Source organism: Ambystoma mexicanum, chromosome 9, assembly GCF_040938575.1.
Source record: "Ambystoma mexicanum isolate Mex_15411 chromosome 9, UKY_AmexF1_1, whole genome shotgun sequence".
Classification (NCBI taxonomy): domain Eukaryota; kingdom Metazoa; phylum Chordata; class Amphibia; order Caudata; family Ambystomatidae; genus Ambystoma; species Ambystoma mexicanum.
This window is the reverse complement of record NC_090931.1, coordinates 1,506,463,668-1,506,489,084: the sequence shown is the minus strand read 5'-3', so window position 1 is coordinate 1,506,489,084 and position 25,417 is coordinate 1,506,463,668. Positions and strand designations below refer to the sequence as shown.

Below are 25,417 nucleotides of genomic sequence, written 5' to 3'. Positions count from 1 at the left end.
TATCGAATTTTAGTGACAGATTAAAATGCAACAAGAAATGGTCAGACCAGGGGCATGTTTCTACATTCTGTAGACTTAGTGCCTGGTTTCTAGAGAGTATCCAATCTAGTGTGTTCCCTGCTTTCTGTGTTGGTTTACAGAACCATTTACAGATCCTGCAGATTATTGGCTCATAAATTAAAATCTCCAAGGATGGTGACTGCGGAATTAATTTTACACAAGCCTCCTATAAAGGCCAGCAGTTGTTCCTCAAAGAAAGAGGTACTTCGCGGCGGCCTATATAGAATTGTTATACTTAATGAATGTGATGAATCAATATTCAGTTTAAGTTGGAGTGCCTCACATGAATGAAGGTGTGGAGGTGTAGAGATATAAAAAACTAGGGTTTGTCAAAAAATCATAGCCACACCACCCCCTCGCCCATTCTCACGATCATTATGCAAGCATCTGTATCCGTCTGGTGTTGCAAGTGATATAGGGCCTCATTACGAGGCGGGCGTAATGAGATTAATGGCACCGGTAATTGTGCCGGCGCTGTTAATCCCATTCTGCCCTATTACGAGGTCCCCTCGCGGGACCCGCTCTGGACGTCTGGTCCTAAAGAAGGCAGATCTAACAAATGTAGCCAGAGTCAGTAGGCCTGTGCCAGTCAGTGATACACGGCAAGGGCCCAGGAGCAAAATGTTCTTGTAGCTGCAGTCATTTTGAAAAGGTGGATGCAGAAGTTAAAAAGACAATGTTAAAAGAGAGGGGCGGAAACCCAACAGGTAAGTAAAGGATTTAAGGAACCAAAGGAGAAAAGGACACCTTTGCATACCTAAATGTATCTAGACTTTTGTGTGAGTTATTTTTTATGTTTCTGTAACGTTATCTAAAGTCAAGGTGCGGGGGAGAAAAATAGCAACCCTGGCATATGGGTTGAAGGAAATATGAGAACAGAGTAAGTTCCCTATTAGGCAACTCCCGTCCCCTGCACACTATCTGGGGCTTATGGAGCCAAAGTATTCAAAGAGTATCTAATAAAGGTATTTGGTATAGTTTTTGGTTAGATTTAAACCAAGCGTTAATTGAAGCATGTGTTTTTTTGCCTAACATAGTTAAAACATAGAGATAGTTGTAGAATAGATATTCACTTAAGTACAAAAGACAACTTGTGACTTGATCTTTAGTTCAGGATTTATTGGTCCAAACAGGATTGCCCAACGCGTTTCGAGAGTTATTCTCTTCTTCAGGGGCTATATGCAATTCAAAACTTTAAATCTATTAAAAAAAGTTAAACAATGTTCTAGATTAGTTGAATAATTGATAATAATAATTTACATTCAATTGCAATATTCATTTTTACAAGAAGATATTCATTAGATAATAGAAAACCTCGTTATTTACAATTCCAGTATAAGCATTGATTATCGTGTAACAGTGATCCCACTGTCGCATATGTTCACAATTTTGGCAATTACACCATACAAAACCAAAAGAGGTATCCATAATTCTTGTGGAAAAAACTTAGTTCATTGAAACCAATTGGTTTTTTAGCTAATATTAAAGTAACAGAAAGAAAAAGCACTAGTTAATCGCCATTTTCAGAAAGAAGGACATAGAGTAATTCCTAATTACATATTTTATTATTTCAGCACAAGATCTCAAGGTGGTAAGGAATAGTGGTTGGCTTACCCTGTTTTTATATTTTAACCATTAGGATAAGAAGAATGATCGATGATTATGGGTCTGTAAAATATTTCACATCGACAGTTTCAACAGGAGTCAATACAGTGTTTAAGCCTGTGTAAAATAAAGTGATGGACCAGTCTAAGTATATTGGTATATTGATATGATTAAAGACACAAACAATCTAAACTGAGATGTTCACTAATGGGGATACATAATAGACTTACTTAATGGAGTTCAATCTCTAGAGATGTGGGAAAGATGGACATGCTCGAAGTCTGTAGGCATACTGCTACGTTACCGTAGTATCCACGGATTCTCCATTAGGAGGAGAGAAATGCCGGTGTGGCTTTTTCTTTAATCTGGGGAATCGAAGAAACCCTGCTTAGGATCTAAAAGATTCTCTTAACGTAAAAAAAGTTCTGGCTGAGAGCCGTTGTCAGCATACTTACAGGTTTCTGTAAGTATGCTGACAACGGCCCTCAGCCAGAACTTTTTTTACCTTAAGAGAATCTTTTAGATCTGAGAACTGGAGCTTGACAAAGGGCTTTCTTCAGGCTCTCAAAGGCCTGATTGCACTCCTCATTACATTTGATCTTTTTAGGGAATTTAGGAGAAGAGATTACATTCAGTGGAGAAGCTATGGATCTATAGTTCTCAATGAAATTCCTGTAATACCCAGTGAGGCCTAGGAAGGCTCTCACCTGGGTCTGAGTAGAAGGGGTTGTCCAATTTTGCACAGCTTCAATCTTGCTGAGCAATGGCCTTATTTCACCACCTCCTACCTCATGCCCAAGGTAGACCACTTTACTCTGACCAATTTGGCATTTACTTGCCTTTATGGTCAAATGGGCCTGTTCAAGAGCCTGCAAAAGATATCCTAGGTGGTGAACATGTTCTTTCTAAGTAGGGCTGAACACTGCAATGTCATCCAAGTATGCCATGCAGAAGTGATGTCACGATGTCTGCCCCCAGACATCTGGAACAAGTCCATCTGTCCAGGGGACAGACACCTGCCACGTCTCAAGACTCTCAGAGGACCCGCCTCGGAGCCATGTGGGTTCAGTCCTGGCGCCGTAGGCGCCAGGCTCATACTTCCAACTTTAAACTATGCAGACAATCCTGCAAGAAACTCACATACAGGCCTTGAAGGGACTACTTTTCCGGTGGGAACTATTTTGTGTTTGGGTGTGGTACTGGGACTTCTTACCTGGGAACTACTTCTTTGAGACTATTTAAACCACGCCCGAAGAGCAGCACACGCTTCGCGTTATTCTGCACCTAGCAGCGTAACGCTCACCGTGCCTGCAGTCCAGCATCCAGTCTACAGCCATGCCCGTTCTGAATCCAGAGTTCATCCTGAGGAATAGAAAAGGAGAAGAGAAGGTTAGAATCAGGCGAATTCGATTTAGACATCTTCTTTCCTGGAATCGCCGCACGTGTGGACAAAGAGAAAGGTCATTAATAAAAGCTGCGCGGCTTCGCCAACTGTAGGCCGCGCCATACTCGCCAGTCTTTGAGGCACCACTTCGGCACAGCGCAGCATCCGTTGACTCTTCGCCGGAAAGTCTGCATCTGTGAGCGTAACAGAACGCGAAGCCTTTCTACAAATCTCCACCCGGGCGTTATGGAGACCTCAGAGACTGACCAATTAGCCCACCTACTAGGAGAGCTTAGGGCTGAAGTGCATTCAGCCCGTCAAGAGACTAATGCCCTCAGGAGAGAACTGATTGTTTCAAAGGAACGTACGGATGATCTTGCCAGACAATTACTTCAAACTCAAGCTGGGCACGCATCTTTACCTGGACATGGGGGAGCTTCAGCCCAAGTGCAAAGTAATCCAGTGCAAGTAATTTTACCTGGGACAGTTCCTTTATCACCGCCAGAAGGCTTTGCGGGGGATCCAAAAAGGTTTGCCGTGTTTATGAACCAGTGCCGCTTGCATTTTCTATGTAGACCGGGAGCCTTTCCAAATGATCAAGCAAATGTGGCCTTCATGCTATCATATCTCAGCGGCAGTGCAGCCGATTGGTCTATTCCACTCATCAACCAGGATGACCCTCTTTTACGGGACTTTCAGGGCTTTCAATTAAGCATGGAAAGACTATTAACCCGACATTCCCAAGGTCAAGCTTTGGATAACAAACTTTTGTCCTTGCGTCAGGGTAACCAGGATTTGCTGACCTACATTGCAACCTTCAATAGGTTGGTGATAGAAACCGTATGGCCAGAGGTCAAGCGGATTACGCTATTTCATCGTGGGCTACGAGGGGAACTAAAAGACGTTTTGGCTCAAGTAGTGAATCCACCTCAAGATTGTGCTGAATACATTGACCTAGTGGTCCAGTTGGATCACCGACTTCAGAATCGAAAGACTGATCGGACCAGGTTCGAGAATCGAGTTTTGCTAAGATCTAGAGACAACGCCACCCCCTAAGGAACTGATGGATCTGAACCCATGCGAATTGGGGGGGGGGCTAAAGTACCTTTGACTCAAAAGGAAAGGGACAAGAGGCGACAGTTACAACTATGTCTGTATTGCGGCACCGCGGGACATTTTTTGCGTGATTGCCCAGTGAAACTACCAAAGAAGGTTGTAGGAGTCGCTGACAAAATTAATACAGAATCGGAGCCGGGAAACAACCATGCCCGACAAGCGTAGAGGTCCGCTTGCCGAGCATAAAGAAGGACTCTCAGACCTCGCATTTAATTGTACCAATGGTTCTTATAGATCCAGGGCAACCTTCTCATATGCACGCCGTGAGAGCATACATTGATAGCGGAGCCATTGGAAACTACATGGATCAAGAATTGGCTGCAAGGATGAACCTGCCTCTTTGCAAAAGACCCACAACTGATATAATCACCACTGTTGATGGGACCGAAATAGCTTCAGGCCCAGTGACTCATTCGACTATGGAGATTACACTGTTGGGTCAAGATGGGCATAAAGAGAGCATAGTGTTTGACTTAATCAAGGCCCCACAGTTCCAAATAATTCTGGGAATGCCATGGTTGGAAACGCATAATCCTTGCATTGACTGGCGAAAAAAGAGAGTGGCCTTCTTGGATTGTGCACACACTTGTAACCCTGAAAACTTCGATCAAATGTCTAGCCACGGTCACCAACCCGATAATTCAGTTACCTCGGGAATACTAGGAATTTCAGGATTATTTCCAGAAGGACCAAGCTAATACATTACCACCTCACGGATCATACGATTGTCAGATTGCACTCCTACCCGGCGCTCAAGTTCCATGCAGCAGAATCTATGCCCTCTCTGAACCTGAAAATCTTCATTTACGGCAATACCTGGATAAATACCTTGTTAATGGCTTTATTCGCCCATGCAAGTCCCCCGCAGCATCAGCTTTATTCTTCATGCATAAAAAGGAAGGTGACCTTAGGACTTGTATTGACTATCGCGCATTAAAGCAAATAACGGTAAAAAACCGATACCCACTGCCCCTGATCCCAGAACTACAGGACCAAGTAAAGGACGCTCGTATCTACACTAAGTTGGACCTCCGAGGGGCATATCATCAGGTACGGGTGAGAAAAGGCGATGAATGAAGACTGCCTTCTGAACCAAATACGGATTGTTCGAATACCAGGTGATGCCTTTCGGGCTGTGCAATGCACCGGCAGCCTTCCAGTATTTTATGAACGATGTCCTTCGCAAACTCATTGACGTCTGTGTTGTGGTTTACATAGATGATATCTTAGTATACTCTTCATCTGAATCAGACCATGTGAAGCACGTTCGTGCTGTGCTAAAGAAACTCCGCCAGCATAAGTTATATGCAAAATTGGAAAAGTGTGTTTTCCATACTTCAGAAGTCGAATTCCTAGGATTTGTCCTGACCCCAAACGGAGCAGAATGGACTCACAAAAGCTGGACGCAATACTCAAGTGGCCCTCACCCACCTCTATAAAAGGGGTACAGAGCATGCTTGAATTTGCACATTTTTATCGCAGGTTCATTTCTGATTATTCTCATCTTGTACACCCCATCACAGCTCTTTTACGAAAAAATAAACGCTTCCAGTGGACAGAAGAGGTGGAAAAGACCTTCCAAGACCTAAAACTAAAATTTACCTCAGCTCCTGTTTTAAAGCACCCTCATCCTGAACTCCCGTACATGGTTGAAACTGACGCATACAGCTTAGCCATGAGAGCTGTCCTTTCCCAAAAGGATCCTGAAACTGGTCAACTTCACCCAGTGGCATTCTGGTCTTGGAAGTTTTCTACACCAGCGTTAAACTACGCAGTTACCGACAAGGAATTACTGGCCATCAAGTCAGCATTCAAAGCTTGGCGGCATTATTTTCTTGGAGCTCGACACACCATCACTGTAATTATAGATCACAGAAACCTACAATATTTAAAGACAGCCAAGGCTCAATCTTCACGCCAACTTAGATGGGCCTTATTTTTTGCAGAATTTGATTTCGTGATTACTTACCGGCCTGGTTGGTGGAATGGCAAAGCAGATGCATTATCCCGTATCGGAATGGAAGAGGCATATTAGAATCCAGAACCAGTACCCATAATTTCAGAGAAAAGAATTCTTGGGATAACCACCCTACAGATTCTGGATGACATCCATCAAAAAATCCAACTACTTTTCGACCCTGAAGCCTTACAAGACTGGTTAAACAAAGGCAAAGATTACTCAGTCACTGATCACTTACCATACTATCAGGGACGTCTTTACCTACCGGATAAAGAATTACAAGAACACGTTATCTCCAATTATCATGAGTCTCTGATTGAAGGACATCCGGGGATCGCTAAAACTGAGGCTAAAATCAAAAGACTATTCTGGTGGCCTACTTGGCTGAAAGACATTAAGTCATTTGTGCTCTCTTGCGGAGTTTGTGCCCAAAATAAGACAGAGAAGAAGAAACCAGCAGGGCTTTTACAACCTTTGGATATTGGCCTACACCTTGGCATACCTTGTCCCTAGACTTTATTACAGACCTACCCTCATGTAATGGGTATAACGCCATCCTGGTCATAGTTGATCTTTTCTCCAAAATGGCTCATTTCATTCCTTTAAAGGGGGTACCCACTGCCGCAACCCTGGCCAAGGAGTTTCTTGAACATATCGTCTGATTACATGGATTCCCCTCCGTATTGATTTCCGATCGGGGAAGTCAATTCATCTCTCAGTTCTGGAGGAAGTGCTGTCGATTGGCCCAAATCAACCAGCCACCATCCCAAACCGATGGTCAAACTGAAAGGAGCAATCAAACATTAGAACAATACCTACGATGTATATTACACCAACCCGAAGGCAACTGGAAGGAAATTCTGTGGATATCCGAATATGCATACAACAACTCATTGCACTCAGGAATTGGACAAAGCCCATTTTTCACTATATATTTTTTGCAGGTGCTGTTCTAGATGCTGTGAACTATCTGAGTCTTTGTGCAGGTCCCGAAGAAAATCGATTGCTACTGCATTGCGAGACAATGTAGGTCCAGCATGAGGCTTTCCTGTTACTGGGGGGATTTAGACATCGAACCTGCCTCGATCTTCCTGAGTATGTGAGCGTTGAGCTCGTCTTGACACAGACCGACTTCTGGATATCACGGAACAACCTACCGACCAGCAACTTGCAGCTCTTACTGGTAAAATGGAGGTGCCTCCCATTGTAAAAATGGAGGAGCCTCCTTTTGTGAAAAAGGAGCTGGTCCCGTTTGTGAAAAAGGAGGCGGCTCCTCTTATAAAAATGGAAGTTGCTCCTCTTGTGAAAATGGAGGCTGCTCCGGTAGCGGAATCCCAAGAGGCTCCTTCTCGGAAAGTGAAGGAGACTCCTCTTGGGGCCTTGGGTGAGGCTTCAATTTGGAAAATAGAAGATACTTCAGGAAAGGTACCGGGAGATCCTGTACTGCAAACCAGCCCGCAAGGGCCCCAGTTAGAGCGGCCGCCAAGACCACAGACGACCATCCAAGGTGTCACTCTTACCAAGATGGAGCCCGGGGATGATCCAGAGGTTTTCCTGTTGGCATTTGAATCTGCTGCGTCAGGTGCTCTGTGGCCAAAAGAGCAGTGGGCAATGCGTCTGGCCCCGTTCCTGTCTGAGGAAGCTTATGCCATTTATCAGGCGCTGCCGTTCTATACTGCTGAGGATTATGACCAACTGAAGGAAGCCATCCTTGATCACATGAGCATGATTGAGGAATCCTACCGCAAAAAGTTCCGCAGTGTCACGTTCACAACAGGAGCAAAACCACGCATGGTGGCTCTTCATCTGCGGGACTTGGGCAGGAAGTGGCTGAAACCAGAGATCCGGAGCCCTGAAGAAATGTTGGAGCACATCGTCATCGAGCAGTTCATCAAGATCCTGCCGACGCAGGCCGCAGAGTGGTTAACCCGGCAGAACGTGCGAACTCTTGACAGAGCCGTGCAGTTGGTTGAGGGATATTTGGCAGGGGAAGCAGTTGGACGTGCCTGCAAAGAGGGCACTCCTAAGGCCTGGTTGTCGTCCTGGGATGGAGCTCAACACACTGAAGGTATGATGCATGTGGAGTTTGGCTATTGTGTACATGAGGTGATCTGGGAAGGATGATTTAAGCTTGCAGTCTAGAGGCCATCTATAGACCGCTCTACTTGTTGTGACCTGTTTATATATTATGCATTTAGTAGAGTCAAGCTTTCATAGGCTTTCCTCTGCAAAAGCCTCCATTGTACCCACAAGCTATTGCTTGTCTAAATACAGAAGGAGAGTGTGTTCATAGCCTTGACCGTCTTCAGTTTAAGTCAAAGATTTTGTTTGGTTTATAGGTGACAAGATCCATTTCATAACAGTGTCTTTGGGGAAAGAATATGCCCAAGTAACACAACGTCTCAGAGAAAAAGCCCCTCGGGTTGTTGTGTACAGGCCCGTCAAAGAAAGATTTTGGGGACAGGCATACACCCTGAAGTCTAAATAATGTGTGTGCCCCTCTGTCTAGCCTCACTGGAAAACACCTCTACTCAGCCTCTTGCTCCTGCCCACTTTCCATCTTTCTCATCTCCCACATGGCACCTTTAATCTCTTCTGCTCCTCTCTTGCCTGATGTCCCTACCATCATAATGAGGACTTTAACCTCTCCAACATGACAAAGGTGAGGTCCATCTACTAAAGCTGCACTCCACTTTCTCCCACCATTCCCTGCTCAGCCTTCCTACGTATGTCCAAAGATACACTCTTCTTCCTAGCCTCCATCTTTAGCCCATCTGGTCTTTGTCTACGCCTCTCCATCTGACTGTGGTACCAGCGGTATGCTGTTTTACTGAGGTGATATTTGCAAACGCTAATAATAAGTATTTAAGTGGTTTAACAACTCCAGTCTGGCCTGTATTCTTCCTGCTTATGGAGCAAGTGCTTGCGGCTATGTCGGTGTGCGATCTTACGCAAATTTGCCATACTGGACATGTCGAAAGGTTGCAAGGGCCTGTCAGTAAGGCCGTGCAGGAATTTGTGAAAAGCCCCTGATGTCTAAGCGGGCTGTGGTGTGAAAGGGCCAGCAATGTTGTGGCTGACTGTGACTCACCCCTGGCCCATGACTGGGACTAAGTGTGGGTGTCCCTCCCTGTCACCTGCTAGATAACCCCACTGGAAGTCCTCAGAATCAGGAAGGGGACGTTATCACAATGCACAAGCTCTCCCTTCGTATTCCTGCTCATTGTCTTTAAATCTGTCAATCCCTCTCTAACCGTATCACACTTTACTCTCCTTCTTGATCTCTGTGTTGCTCAGCTGTCCTGAACCTTTCTATGCTATGCTACCTCCTTCTTCCGCTCCATCTGTCTTCTTGGCCTCCTCCACTTGAAGCCGCCTCTTCAGTGGAATGTTTAAAACTTGACTCAAATTCCATTTACTAACAGCAGGGGGAGCATTGTCTCCGCCTCTGCACCCCTCCCAAAATCTCCCAAAATGGCACTCATTGCAAATATCCTAATGTGTATATTATTTTTACATACGTTACGGAATTAGGCCCTGTATGTTTATCCTGTTTTTGTCTGTTACCCTGTGGCTGTCAACGGTGTGTCCCTTTTTAAATCTACCCCTGTATCACATGGTGTTCTCTCAACCCATGGTCATCATATTGCAAATGCACCCAACCCAGGACTTGTCTCTGTTATCAGCATCAGTGAATATACCCTGTTGCTAATGCTTTCTCGTCGAAACGACACCCTGATCATTCAATAAATACATGTACAAATACATATACAAAACCCTTAAAGACCAGTCTCTCAAGGCAGACCCATCACCATTAAAGAACGTCTCTAGGGTCTGACTCCTCACCTGTGAAACCAGACTCTCAAGGCAGACCCTTCACCATCAAAGAATGTCTCTAGGGTCTGACTCCTCACCTGTGAAACCAGACTCTCAAGGCAGACCCATCACCATTACGAATGTCTCTAGGGTCTGACTCCTCACCTGTGAAACCAGACTCTCAAGGCAGACCCTTCACCATCAAAGAATGTCTCTAGGGTCTGACTCCTCACCTGTGAAACAAGACTCTCAAGGCAGACCCATCAACATTAAAGAATGTCTCTAGGGTCTGACTCCTCACCTGTGAAACCAGACTCTCAAGCAGACCCTTCACCATTAAAGAATGTCTCTAGGGTCTGACTCCTCACCTGTGAAACCAGACTCTCAAGGCTGACCCATCACCATTAAAGAATGCTACTGGTGACAGTCTCTTCGCTTGTGAACGCCAGTCTCTCAGGACAGATCCTTTAGAATGCCTCTGGGAACAGATTCTACATATGAAGGTCAAGGCCAGTCTGTCAGGGAATATCTTTTACCATTACCATCTAGCGACCCTCCTCGCGCCGGCCCCTGCATTCACTGCAGGCAGCCGACGCGAGGTAAGAAAGCCCATCCGGGCCCTGCACACCTCTATTGGTGGCAACTAGGCCCCCAGACCCCCGGCGCATCCCTCTCCCACCCCGCACCCTCTTCCGTATTCCCGCTCCCCTCCCGCCTCCCAACCCGCCCATCCCCGCTCTGATTGGGCCGTGAGCCCTGGCCCAAAGGGTCTAGCGACCCTCCTCGCGCCGGCCCCTGCATTCACTGCAGGCAGCCGACGCGAGGTAAGAAAGCCCATCCGGGCCCTGCACACCTCTATTGGTGGCAACTAGGCCCCCAGACCTCCGGCGCATCCCTCTCCCACCCCGCACCCTCTTCCGGATTCCCGCTCCCCTCCCGCCTCTCAACCCGCCCATCCCCGCTCTGATTGGGCCGTGAGCACAATCCCCGCTCTGATTGGCCCGTGAGCCCTGGCCCAAAGGGTCTAGCGACCCTCCTCGCGCCGGCCCCTGCATTCACTGCAGGCAGCCGACGCGAGGTAAGAAAGCCCATCCGGGCCCTGCACACCTCTATTGGTGGCAACTAGGCCCCCAGACCCCCGGCGCATCCCTCTCCCACCCCGCACCCTCTTCCGGATTCCCGCTCCCCTCCCGCCTCCCAACCCGCCCATCCCCGCTCTGATTGGGCCGTGAGCCCTGGCCCAAAGGGTCTAGCGACCCTCCTCGCGCCGGCCCCTGCATTCACTGCAGGCAGCCGACGCGAGGTAAGAAAGCCCATCCGGGCCCTGCACACCTCTATTGGTGGCAACTAGGCCCCCAGACCCCCAGCGCATCCCTCTCCCACCCCGCACCCTCTTCCGGATTCCCGCTCCCCTCCCGCCTCCCAACCCGCCCATCCCCGCTCTGATTGGCCCGTGAACCCTTCATCACTGGTCCTCCCAGGGCAGCCCTCTGCCCGGCAGCCCCAGCGGCTAAGGGCGGCTCCAACAGAGGCGGCTCCAGGAAGTGTCAGCAGGTGTCCGCAGGGGACGCCAAGGAAGCCAGCAACCAACAGACACCACCAAAACCGTGAGTGTGGAATGGGTAGGGGAGTAGAGCAATCACTCCACTCCAGAAAGCCCACGCCACTCTATCTTACCACCAAATAACATAGATTGCCATAATGTTAGCATGTCCACTCCTAGACAGAATTTGTGAAAGTTAGCATGTCCACTCTAGAACTGTGAAAGTTAGCATGTCCACTCCTAGACGGAATTGTGAAAGTTAGCATGTCCACTCCTAGACGGAATTGTGAAAGTTAGCATGTCCACTCCTAGACGGAATTGTGAAAGTTGGCATGTCCACTCTAGAACTGTGCAAGTTAGCATGTCCACTCCTAGACGGAATTTGTGAAAGTTAGCATGTCCACTCTAGAACTGTGAAAGTTAGCATGTCCACTCCTAGACGGAATTGTGAAAGTTGGCATGTCCACTCCTAGATGGAATTGTGAAAGTTAGCATGTCCACTTCTAGACGGAATTGTGAAAGTTGGCATGTCCACTCCTAGACGGAATTGTGAAAGTTGGCATGTCCACTCCTAGACGGAATTGTGAAAGTTAGCATGTCCACTCCTAGACGGAATTGTGAAAGTTAGCATGTCCACTCCTAGACGGAATTGTGAAAGTTAGCATGTCCACTCTAGAACTGTGCAAGTTAGCATGTCCACTCCTAGACGGAATTTGTGAAAGTTAGCATGTCCACTCTAGAACTGTGAAAGTTAGCATGTCCACTCCTAGACGGAATTGTGAAAGTTGGCATGTCCACTCCTAGATGGAATTGTGAAAGTTAGCATGTCCACTCCAGAACTGTGAAAGTTAGCATGTCCACTCCTAAACGGAGTTGTGAAAGTTAGCATGTCCACTCTAGAACTGTGAAAGTTACCATGTCCACTCCTAGACGGAATTATGAAAGTTAGCATGTCCACTCTAAAACTGTGAAAGTTGGCATGTCCACTCCTAGACGGAATTGTGAAAGTTAGCATGTCCACTCCTAAACGGAGTTGTGAAAGTTAGCATTTCCACTCTAGAACTGTGATAGTTAGCATGTCCACTCCTAGACGGAATTATGAAAGTTAGCATGTCCACTCTAAAACTGTGAAAGTTGGCATGTCCACTCCTAGACGGAATTGTGAAAGTTAACATGTCCACTCTAAAACTGTGAAAGTTGGCATGTCCACTCCTAGTCGGAATTGTGAAAGTTAGCATGTCCACTCTAAAACTGTGAAAGTTAGCATGTCCACTCCTAGACGGAATTGTGAAAGCTAGCATGTCCACTCCTAGACGGAATTGTGAAAGTTCGCATGTCCACTCTAGAACTGTGAAAGTTAGCATGTCCACTCCTAGACGGAATTGTGAAAGCTAGCATGTCCACTCCTAGACGGAATTGTGAAAGTTGGCATGTCCACCCCTAGATGGAATTGTGAAAGTTAGCATGTCCACTCTAGAACTGTGAAAGTTAGCATGTCCACTCCTAGACGGAATTGTGAAAGTTAGCATGTCCACTCCTAAACGGAGTTGTGAAAGTTAGCATGTCCACTCTAGAACTGTGAAAGTTACCATGTCCACTCCTAGACGGAATTATGAAAGTTAGCATGTCCACTCTAAAACTGTGAAAGTTGGCATGTCCACTCCTAGACGGAATTGTGAAAGTTAGCATGTCCACTCCTAAACGGAGTTGTGAAAGTTAGCATGTCCACTCTAGAACTGTGATAGTTAGCATGTCCACTCCTAGACGGAATTATGAAAGTTAGCATGTCCACTCTAAAACTGTGAAAGTTGGCATGTCCACTCCTAGTCGGAATTGTGAAAGTTAGCATGTCCACTCTAAAACTGTGAAAGTTAGCATGTCCACTCCTAGACGGAATTGTGAAAGCTAGCATGTCCACTCCTAGACGGAATTGTGAAAGTTCGCATGTCCACTCTAGAACTGTGAAAGTTAGCATGTCCACTCCTAGACGGAATTGTGAAAGCTAGCATGTCCACTCCTAGACGGAATTGTGAAAGTAGGCATGTCCACCCCTAGATGGAATTGTGAAAGTTAGCATGTCCACTCTAGAACTGTGAAAGTTAGCATGTCCACTCCTAGACGGAATTGTGAAAGTTGGCATGCCCACTCCTAGATGGAATTGTGAAAGTTAGCATGTCCACTCTAGAACTGTGAAAGTTAGCATGTCCACTCCTAGACGGAATTTGTGAAAGTTAGCATGTCCACTCTAGAACTGTGAAAGTTAGCATGTCCACTCTAGAACTGTGAAAGTTAGCATGTCCACTCCTAGACGGAATTGTGAAAGATAGGATGTCCACTCTAGAACTGTGAAAGTTAGCATGTCCACTCCTAGACGGAATTTGTGAAAGTTAGCATGTCCACTCTAGAACTGTGAAAGTTAGCATGTCCACTCTAGAACTGTGAAAGTTAGCATGTCCACTCCTAGACGGAATTGTGAAAGTTAGCATGTCCACTCTAAAACTGTGAAAGTTGGCATGTCCACTCCTAGACGGAATTGTGAAAGTTAGCATGTCCACTCTAAAACTGTGAAAGTTGGCATGTCCACTCCTTGGCGGAATTGTGAAAGTTAGCATCTAAAAGTTGCATTTAGAAAGTGTGCCCTACAGCCTCTCCGTCAAGCTTAGAAATGTGCCCAATAGCCTCTCTGGTAAATTGAATTTAGATGTGTGCCCAAGATCCTCTGTGAAAGATGCATTTAGAAATGAGCCCAATAGCCACTCTATGAAAATTGCATTCAGTAGTGTGCCCAATAGACACTCTGGAAAGCCGCATTTAGAAATGAACCCAATAGACACTCTGGAAAGTTCCATTAGAAGTGTGCCCAATAACCTCGCTGTGAATTTAGTAGTGTTCCCAATAACCACTCTGTGAAAGTTGCTTTCAGAAGTGTGCCCAACAACCCCTCTGTGAAATTTAGAGGTGTACCCATTAGCCGCAATGAGTTACATTTAGAGGTGTGCCCAATAGCCTCCCTGGTAAATTGAATTTAGAAATGTTCCTAATAGCCTCGCTGGAAAACTGAATTTGGAAGTATCCCCAATAGCCTCGCTGGAAAATGAAGTTAATAGTGCGCCCAGTAGCCTCTCTGTGGAAAATTGAATTTAGATATGGGCCCAATATCCTCTGTGAAAGCTGCATCTAGAAGTGTGCCCATTAGCCACACTGTGAAAGCTGCATTTAGAAGTGCTACCAATAGCATCCGTGAAAGTTGATTATAGAAGTGTATCCAATAGACACCCTGGAAAGTCTCATGTAGAAGTTTGCCCAATAACCTCTCTGGAAAATTGAACTTAGAAATGTAGCCCAGTAGACGCTCTGTGAAAATTTGCATTTAGAAGTGTACCCAATAGCCTCCGCGAGTGTTACACTTAGAAGTGTGCCTAGTAGCCTCGCTGATAAACTGAATTTAGAAACGTTCCCAATAGCCTCTGTATGGAAAATTATACTTAGAAGTTCGCCCGGTAGCCTCTCTGTGAAAGTGATTTTAGAAGTTTGCACATTGAAAGAGCATATAACCATTCTTACCACACCCCACGCTTACTCTCTCCTTTACATCACCACTCAACTAGAACACAGAGATACTATGACACCATTCGGTATAACTGTTCCCATACGAACATCCACCGCTTACTCCACATCATTCTATGTAAACACTGCTGGTCTCACACCCCCAGCCAGGCGTTCTCCTCAGGCCTAACGCAGCCACATCCGTTCCGGATAAATCCTGCCAGAACGAACACATTCTCCTGATCTCTCAACCACCACACCTACCAATAAGAATCAGCTATTACTTTGTGTACCGCACGAGCTGCACACATATCCGGTGCACACACGCACCTTTTGACTCTCCCTACTCTCTCTACTGATCTGAACTTCGGTTCCCAAGGGCGTTCAACCTACCAGCGCCTTCAGACCATACCAATGGTATATAAGGCGCTATATAAGTGCAAAATAACAATAACAATAACAATAACAATATATGGGTGACGCCCCCGAACCTCAGAACTTGATTCACCCCTACACCTAGAAATGCCTGCCGTAAATCGTCTGCACGCCACGATTACCAAAAGGTACCACATACCTTTTAAAGGGGACTAGAACTTTCAACCCCAAGTATTTAGGACCTTGCCCTATTAAAGCCATCATCAACCCCGTGGCCGTTAAATTGGAGCTACCATCAAATATGAAAATTCACCCAGCATTTCATTTTTCACTTCTAAAACCAGTTCAACCTGGTACAGACATTAGAACTCTAACAAACTATATATTCCGCAATACATATCACTTACCTCAGAGACTATTATACCTGTCTGGAACCCTGCCAAATACCTTCAGATCAGTGAAGAAACTGAACCACGACGCGCCCCTGCATCTCTCGCAGGATGGGGAGTTCATCCTTTCAAATCATAAGGTGAGACTTTGTGAAGGGGGAGGTTGGTGGCTTCCAGGGAACAAGGAGCTAGTATACCCCCCTTCCCACAGGTGGCTAATTAACTTCCCTATTTTAGAGAATACTCTTACGAGCCAAGCAGATGAAACTGAGAGGGCAAGTGCAGTTTATCATCACTTCACTGCGCATCACGTTGGTAGAGACCGCAGCAGTCCAGCTTCGTTCAACGCCCCTGTGGAACCCTGGTGAGCGAAACAGTCCTCCATCCCATTCAGAACTTGATTAACCATCCTTTGGAATGTAGCAGGTGCATTCTTTAATCCAAAACGCATAACCTTAAACTGGTATAAGCCAACTGGGGTGGAGAATGCAGTTTTCTCCTTGGCATGGTCAGTCAGGGCTATTTGCCAATAGCCTGACGTGAGATCAAATGTGCTGAGGAACTTGGCTGAACCAAGTCTATCCACCAGCTCATCTGTCCTTGGCAAAGGATGGGCATCATTCTTTGTGAATGTATTTAGGGCTCTATAGTCCACACAGAATCTCAACTCCTTGGATCCTGCCTTTGGTACTAACACAACTGGGCTAGACCATGGACTAGTAGAGGGCTCTATTACTCCGAGATCAAGCATCTTGTTGACCTCTCCTTTGATGTGGGTTCTTACATTTTCGGACATCCTGTAGCCCCTGCTTTTGACGGGTAAACAGTCACCAGTTTGGATATCATGCTGGCCCCAAGGGGTCAAGCCTGGTGCTAGAGAAAACAGGGAGGCAAATTGATTCAACAAAACTTGGCACTCCTCCTGTTGCTCAGGTGTCAGATTAGAAGAGAGATTAACTCCTATTTTCTCATCTAAAGGTTTGCCTCTGAGGAGGTCAGGTAGAGGTTCACTCTGCTCCTCCTCTTGAGCTGAAGCTAGAAGCTAGAAGCAGAGCTCCCAGTTCTGGTCTCGAGACATAAGCTTTTAGACGGTTGGTGTGAAAGACTCTAGGAGCCTCATTAGGATTGCCTAAGTCCACCAGATAGTTCACCTCTCCAAGGTTTCCCACAACCTTGAAGAGTCCCAGCCATTTGTCCTGCAAGGCCATCTGCCTTGTTGGGATCATAACAAGAACTAGCTGGTCTTGAGCGAACTCAACCATGTTGGCCCTCTGGTCATGCCAATGCTTGAACAGAGCCTGACCTGCTTTCAAGTTATCAGTTGCCTCAGCCATCATGTGTGACATTCTCCTCCAGAGTCAAATCACATAGTCAGTGACTCTGACTGGCGTGGGGGAAGGAGCACTCTCCAACCCCTCCTTGATCAGGGCCAATGGACCTCTGACCGGATGGCCATAGAGAAGTTCAAAGGGACTGTAACCCACTCCCTCCTGAGGGACTTCTCTATATGCAAAGAGAAGGCATGGCAGTAGAAGATCCCACTTTTTCTTAAGGGGATCCTCCAAAGCTCCTATCATGCTCAATGGTTCTGTTAAACCTTTCTACCCATCCATTTGCCTGAGGGTGGTATGCTGTTGAGAACTTGTAGGTAACTCCACAGTTTTTCCACATGGCCTTCATGTAGTGGGACATAAAATGTGACCACCTGTCGGATATTTCCTCCTTAGGAAACCCAACCCTGGTAAAAATACCAAGGAGGGCCTTAGCCACAGCCTGAGCCGTAACAGTCCTCATAGGAATTGCTTCAGGGTATCTAGTAGCATGGTCTACTACAACAAGTATAAACCTGTTGCCTGAAGAAATTGGAGTATCAAGGGGACCAACAATGTCGATTCCTACCCTCTCAAATGGTACTCCCACCACAGGGAGAGGCACTAAAGGTGCCACGTTCTTGGAGCCACTCTTACCAGAAGTTTGGCAAGTGTGGCAACTCTTGCAATACTTATCTACCTCAGCCCCAATTTTAGGCCAATAAAAGTAGAGGGAGAGCCTTTCCTTGGTCTTCTTGAAACTAAAGTGACCAGCCAAAGGTATCTCATGAGCTAGTTGCCAGAATTGGAGTCGGTTTGCTTGAGGCACTACAAGTCTTTTGTAGTCCCCAGGGATTGACTCTGTTGGTTCACTATAGAAGAGGCCATCTTCCCAGTGTACACTATACTTCCCAGGCTCTTGCCCTTCAAGCTGAGAAGCTGCCTGGTGGCGAAGACTTTCCAGAGTTGGACATTCTCTTTGTCCCTTACTGAAGTCTGCCCTTTTGGGGCCACCTTCTGCCAGTAAAGACTGCAGCTCAGGATGTTCCACAGGATCAAGATCTCCAATGAGTTCCTGGCCTCCTACTAGATCTGAATCTTCAGGCTCTAGTTCAACCACACAGGGTTGTACCTCACTCTCAGCCTCAGCTGGAGGAGGAATCACAGGTGTGATTTTTGACAACCTAGGAGATTTCCTGGTTGGCAGCACTGGAGTGCTTTCTGCTGGTTTCTTCTTTGAAGTCTTGGGTTTCCCCTCTGCTTCTGGTTGCTTTGAAATAGCAGTTAGTAACTTCAGTGGAGTAGGAGTGATTTCTTTTTCTATCATCTCCTCAGGAGAGCCCCTTAAGGTCCTCTCCCTTGCATGTCTGGCAAGCTCCTGTAATCTCTTACTAGGAGGTCTGGGAGTACTTGACACTACTCCCAGGTCTTTCAGATCATTGCCCAACTGCACCCTTCCTGGTACTTCAGATTGTACACTCACAGGTATCCTGACAGTCATTGCATTGCACTGGATGAGAGCTGGTAACTTGGGAAGCATCTGCATAGGCCCTCCAGCTAACTTGGTGAGGTGTTCGGGTGCCTTAGCAACATCCTCCACCTTGAAAAAAATGTGTCCACCACAGTTATGCTGACCCCAGTGTCTCTAATGGCAGGGGTCTCCTGACCATTGACTAGTACACTGTCTTTATAATACTCTTTAGTATTAGGATGGATAGAATTATACACATGTAAATTCTGTTGTTCCCACAACCCTAGAGATACTAAAGATACACTAGCTGAGACTCCAATGGGATCTTCAGCTAGTAGTTGAAAGTTTCCATATGTACTTCCTCCTCTGGAGCGAAGGCTAAGGAGACAGTGTGGACCTCTGAAGGTTTACCCTTACATCTGGGATCCCCTTTCACATGATCAGTAGAGCCACAAACATAACATGTTCCAAATGTCTTTATGAATGGTGGCTTGTTCTGACCCCCTTTCTGGTCTGGGACCAGAAGGTGCACTAGCCTGACTAGGTTCCCCTTGTGGCTTATCCTTAGAATTTTGTTTGGGGCCCTCTTTGGAATTGGAATTATTTGAATTCTCTTTGTTGTCTTTCTTAGGCTGCTTTCCCTCATCCTTTTTCTGAGTTACCCCTGAATCCTTGTGAGTAGCCCTGTTGGCAACCCACAAGTCAGCAGCCTTAGCTAGTTTCTTATAATCCAGTTATTTTGAATCAGCCAAGTGCTGTCTGAGCTCAGGAGAGCAGGCATCATAGATAGACTCCATCATTACAAGATTTCTCATTCCTTCATAAGTTGTAGCTCTATAACCCTTAATCCATCCCTCTAAGTTTTCAAACACTCATTCACCCAAGTAGCCCAAGGGGTACTAGTATGCTTTTTGAGGGTCCTAAACCTCTTAAGGTACTGGGAAGGAGTCTTCCCAAATCTAGCTATCAAAGCTAGCTTTACACATTCATAATCCATCCTATCCACCTCTCCCAACTCCATTACCACATCAGATGCAACAGGGGGGAGCCTAGAGAATAACCAGGGGATCAACTGATTCGCTGTGATATCCTGGAGCCCATGATTGTATTCAAACATAGCAAGCCAATCTAATACATCCAACTTAGGTTCATACATGCCCACAATCTCTTTAGGCATCTGGGGTCTTTTTGGACTGGTAGATCTAGAGGATTCGGGGAGAGAAGCATTTTCCAAAGACAATGGGCCTCATTCCGAGGTTGGCGGTAAGTATTGGTTTTTACCGGCATGGCGGAAAGACCGAGTCCGAACTGGTACCACGCCGCTATTTACAGGCTATCGCAGGCACGAGCTTTCCACCATGCCGGTAAATCCCCTAGCGGCATACCGCTAAAGGGCCCGTTAAACCCCTTAGCGGCATGAAGCCAGCCGTTCTTTACAACACCGCCATCGAAGCTTCGCCGTCTGTAATTAGCGGTGACCGTAATTTACGGATACCGTAAATTACGGTCACCGCTAATTAACGGATACCGAAATTACGTCATCGCACAGGAACGGGAAGGAGCACGGCGGCCATCTTAAAAAACACAATCCATTGCCATCCTCTTCATACAGGACCCGGAGGTATATTTGGACCAGGAAAATAGCCATTAGATACCAGTATCATGGCAAAAGCACTGAAAAAAGGTGCCACCCGCATAAGGAAGGAGCGCTTTACGCAGGACGAGCTCCAGGTCCTGGTGGACCCTCTGCACGAACATGCTGAGATAGTATTCAGCAGTGACATGCGTAGGCCCACCGTTGTCAGGAAGAAGGAGATCTGGGACTTGGTTGCACAGAGGGTGAGTGCCGTAGGAAACACCCCCCGCACCACGAAGGACTGCAGGAAATGGTGGGATGACCTCCGTCTCAGGGTGCGGGCCATCCTATCGGCCAACCGAACCCAGGCCCTGGAGACAGGAGGAGGCCCAGCTTCTCCCATTAAGATGATGCCCTGGGAGCAAACGTGTGCGGACATGACGGGCACAGAAGCCATAGAAGGGGTTGGCGAAATGGAGTGCGGTGCTACGTCATCTGCTGATGGAGGTGAGTGTCATGAGTCAAGACAGTAAATGCATTCCCAATGTAAGGCACTGCCAAGGGCTGGGCAAGCTGTCACATCACGTATGGGAAACCCCCCCCGCCCCCAATGAAATCATGCCGTAACAAGTGGGACCCAGCCTGATGTCAGGTGCAAGGCTCCAACCCATATTGGCCATAGCACACAAGCAGGCAGTCAATGTGAGTCAGCACAGTACTCCGCCAACATGAGTGACCCAGACATCTGCATGCATTTTCCATCCAAGCCCAGATCACTGTCCCACTCACCACCCAAATGTCAACAAAACGCTGCAATCCCATTGTTATACCATAGGCTTGAAGAAATGCTGACCCCAAATCATTGCTCATGCCATCTCTCTCTCCCCCCCCACAGGCAGTGGGCATGAAAGTGAGGACCAGGAAGCCACCCAGCCCTGTACCTCCAGGGGCACAGCCAGGGGACACCGTATACCTGCAAGAAGGAAGAAAACACAGGCAACACCACCTGCTCCAGCAACCCCCATGGAGGGTGCACAACCCCCACCCGCACCCCTACCCATGCCTGCAGTGCCGCCGGAGACATGCCCCACGGTGCACTCTGAAGAGTCCAGTGTGGCAGGGTAGAATGCTGCCATGTGCCTACTCGATGTGCCAGATAGCCCCACATTAATTTCCGTTTCCAACGTGGAGGACCCCAATGACATTGGACATAGCCCAGACACCCCATCCTACAGCCAGGTGGCACATAGCGACTCCGGGGAGAGTGACACCCCAGGGCTCACAGGCCAAGAAGTACCACCTGCCTGTCCTGGATCCACCTCCCCTGCAGAAAGTCCCGAAAGGGCTGCAGGCTCTACACCAAGCCTGCCAAGCACATCGGCCACACCGGCCATGGATGCAGTGCGCTCCCAGCACCTCACGGGCCTGATTAAGGACTTTATCCGGGACAACCGCGAATCTAGGTCGGAGTGGCACAATAACCTTCAGGCTCTGGGTGAGGTGATCACTGCCAGCACAAACCGGCTCTGTGAGATGCTGGGCCGGATCGCAGATGCCCTGGAGGCAGCACTGCCCAGACCAAAGCCCCAGTGGGAGTACCCACCCTCCCAAAGCTCCTCCACGCAGACCAGCCCTGTCCGTCGGTCACTGCGTACATTGCGCCGCCACAACATGGATCCCCCTGGCTCTGGAAGTACACATTGACCATGCTGCCACACACATGTGGCCTATGTTGCACTGATGGGACTATTGTGGGGTTGTTGTGGGGGGAGGTGAAGGGGGGTGAGGGTGTGTGTGGGAGTTGAGGGGGAGGGGGGAGGGTGTGTGTGGGAGTTGGGGGGTAGGGGGGTGAGGCTGTGTGTGGGAGTTGGGGTGGAGGTGGGTGACGGTGTGTGTGGGAGTTGGGGGGGAGTGGGGTGAGGGTGGAGGTTTTGTCGTACACATTTCTACATTATTGTTAAATACACTGGTTGGTTATCCAGTGGACATTGATCATTGTGCATGGGTCTTTTAATGTCGCACAGTGCATGGTGTACATGTATCCCCACACCCAGTGCCCAATGTCCTGTCATCCTCACACCCTCAGCTGACTTGTGAGTCATAAATATTGTCCAATCAATGCCTGCCGCACGGCACGTCCCTCCTGTGCATCGGCACCGTGATGCTGTCCTGCCATTCCTTCCTCCTCCCCCTCATCATCATCTGGTGGTAGCAGTTCCACGTCAGGGGGCAGTGGCACGTTCTGACGGATGCACATGTTGTGCAGCATTACACATGCCATGGTGATCTTGGACACCTTCTCGTGGCTGTAGATGAGTGCCCCACCCGACCGGCTGAGGCAACAAAATCGTGCCTTCAACAGGCCGAAGGTCTGCTCTATCACCACCCATGTACGGGTATGGGATCTATTGTAGTCCTCCTCGTGCCTGTTCTGTGGGTTGCGGACCGTGGTCATGAGCCACGGCTTCAAAGGGTAGCCAGCATCACCTGCATGAGAGAGGAATGAAGGTAAGTGTTTGTGCATTCATGGTGGAGAATGGTACTAATCTTACATGGCCGCAGGTAATTACTGGTCATACACACATGTCCCAGGATACAGTCACCCCATTACTGGACCATGTGTCATATGCAATGGAATGATGGAGGGGGTACCTTCTCACTGATGGTTCATGGTGTGCACTCACGTCGTGTTGCATGTGCATCGTATATGCATGCAGCAGTGTTGGACTGCATTCATTGATGTCTTGCGTGAGACTTGGTGAAAGGGGGTGTTGGCTGTTTTTGGTAGCATACACGTCACTCTGCACGGATCCCTACCATGGTGACTTGCAGCAATCCTATGGGGGTGCAGGACCAGTGACACGTTGTAGGATCCCTGTTAGACTCACTTCTATGCACTCCCAGGGATGACTGTCCTGTGTGTTGAGATGCAGGAGTCAGCGACATTGTACTGCATGGTGCAGGATGCCACTACGGTGTGTAAGATCCGCCGATGAGTGGTGCATGTGTTGTGGTATCTGGCCAGGTTTCCTGTTACTCATGTAGTGTTAGGTGTCGGCTCAAATTCATCACTGGGTGGTTATGTGGTCATGTGCCGTGTCACTTGCCTTGGGGCACAGTGTGCTGTGAGGTGAACATCGTGCACTGGTGTGGACATTTCCACCCAGGTGGAGTATGCATCCCCCCCCTTTCCTACCCAGGTGGAGTATGCATCCCCCCCCTTTCCCACCCAGGTGGAGTATGCATCCCCCCCTTTCCCACCCAGGTGGAGTATGCAGGCAATCTACTCACAGCCCCAATGCACTGCCATGGCCCATTCAGGTTACTCACCAAGCAGCCAGGCACGTCGTCCAGCATGTCGGTCCATGTAGCGTGGTAGTGTTGAGTTCCGCAGGACCAAGGAGTCATTAGTTGATCCGGGGTATCGGGCATTGCAATGTGTGATGGCTTTACTGGCATTACACACCATCTGGACGTTGATGTAGTGGTATTGCTTGCGGTTGCGATACGGCACCTCCATGGCATGCGGGACCACCAATTCAACATGGGTGCAGTCGAGGGCACCTATGCAATTTGGCATGCCTGCCAGTGCATGGAAGGCAACTTTGGTGTCATATATCTCCTGGGGAGTCTGGGGTAGGGATATGTAGTCCCTTGTGTAGGTGAGGAGGGCATCCAGCACTTGGTTGAGTATCCGGGAAAATATGGGCTTTGAAATGCCATGCATGTGCCCCACTGTATGCTGGTAGGTGCCTGTGGCAAAGAAGTGGAGCACAGACACTACCTTCAGTAGAGGGGGGGATGGCAGTGCTGATTTCTATGCGGCTCACTATATCGTCATGTATCAGGTCCACTATGGTGGTAAGGGTGGCCCAGTCAAGCCGGTACAGGGTGTGGATCTGCTCTGGTGTGAGGTTGAAGGGGGTGGCTCTGATGCGGGGGATTGGGGGCTGCCGGCGTGGTAATGGTGGCTGCACCAGTAGGGCATGCTGGGCCTGCCTCACCCTCCTTCTCCTCCTGTGTATCCTCTGTGGTGGGGGCTGTGGTTGTTGTTGTTGTTGCTGTTGTTGCTGCCTTGCAAGCAGGGCCTCCAGCTCCAGGAATGCTGCTACAATTGGTATTATCTTGGTGTGGGAGGGGGTGTGGTGTGTGGGTGTGCTCCTTTTGTGCTGTGCCAGACTCCATTGACTCCACCTGTGCTGATTGAGTGCACCTGTTCCTCTTGGAACACTGCTCTGGGTTCTTTACACCTTCTCGGCGATGCCGGTATTTACTCCATGGCGGTCAGGTACTTTGCGGTCTTGTGGAGGCCGTTTTTTCCATGTCCGCTTTACTTGGGATCAGCTCCGGTTTACGCCATGCCGCTAATTCCGGCATGGCGTGTCGGGCGCGCGCCACTAAACCGCTATTTACGGCGTCGTAAAGTACGACGCCGTAAATAACTGTCTGGTGGGTCAGAATGGGCCGTAACGGGAAACGATGCCGGTAGTCCTTTACCGGCATCGTTTTTCCCTTACCACCCAACTCGGAATGACCCCCAATTTCTTCATCTCAAACTCATGGTTTAGCTCCATTTCTTTGAGCCTTAGTTCGTGATGTCTCTGTTCAGTTTGGGCACTAATTCTTTTGAATTCTAGTTCGTCTCATTTTTTCTAGTGAGATAAATTCAGGACTTAATGTGGGACCTGGTAAGGGTCCAGTACCCATAGGTTGAGGCCTTTGAGCAGGTACTACAGCACCACTATCCAGACTTTGTTTCTCTAACAGTCTATCAATCATTTCTAATTTCTTGCCTTTGACAGGAAGACCTTTCTGTCTACACATATCCCTTAAATAATCAGCAGTATTAGTAAGGAGGGTCTCCTGGCTGTAACTTTCCATATTTTTGACTTCTGTTTAAAATACACTTTTTGTGATAGTTAGCCTTGTGGTTATTTGAACCAAGGTAGTAGCAGAACTCTAAAATGTAAATTCAATACTTTTATCCTCACCGCTGTACACCAGTGTTAGGCAGAATCCTGTGCAGTTCCCTTAGGGAGCACTACAGAAGATTAAGACTATAGGTGAGAGCAAGAAATCCCCTTTGGTATCAGTCTGTACCACAAAGATTTAGTTGGTAGCCGTGGCTGAGCAGTCAGACTTATCTCAAGAGGGAGATGAGCAGTATTCAGGATTTACACAATAGGTATTACAGCACTATGGCACAAGGAAACACTCACTAAAGCTTTGTATTAAAAAGTATATATATATTAATTTTATACACTTC

At 47.7% G+C, this 25,417-nt stretch overlaps 2 protein-coding genes across 2 annotated transcripts in view; both read left to right on the top strand.

Moving 5' to 3' along the window:
* The window catches only part of LOC138489356 (zinc finger protein 420-like), an 82,548-nt gene that overhangs the window by 24,027 nt on the left and 33,104 nt on the right, over nucleotides 1–25,417 (top strand). The window lies entirely within an intron of this gene.
* Nucleotides 7,073–8,249, top strand: LOC138489552 (uncharacterized). The gene has a single exon (XM_069617278.1). It carries the CDS (start codon nucleotides 7,314–7,316, stop codon nucleotides 8,247–8,249), a length of 936 nt encoding a protein of 311 aa, XP_069473379.1. The 5' UTR covers nucleotides 7,073–7,313.

Bases quoted from the DNA above. Each gene is read 5' to 3' on its own strand.
- LOC138489552 (XM_069617278.1), top strand. From the start codon at position 7,314: ATGGAGGTGCCTCCCATTGTAAAAATGGAGGAGCCTCCTTTTGTGAAA.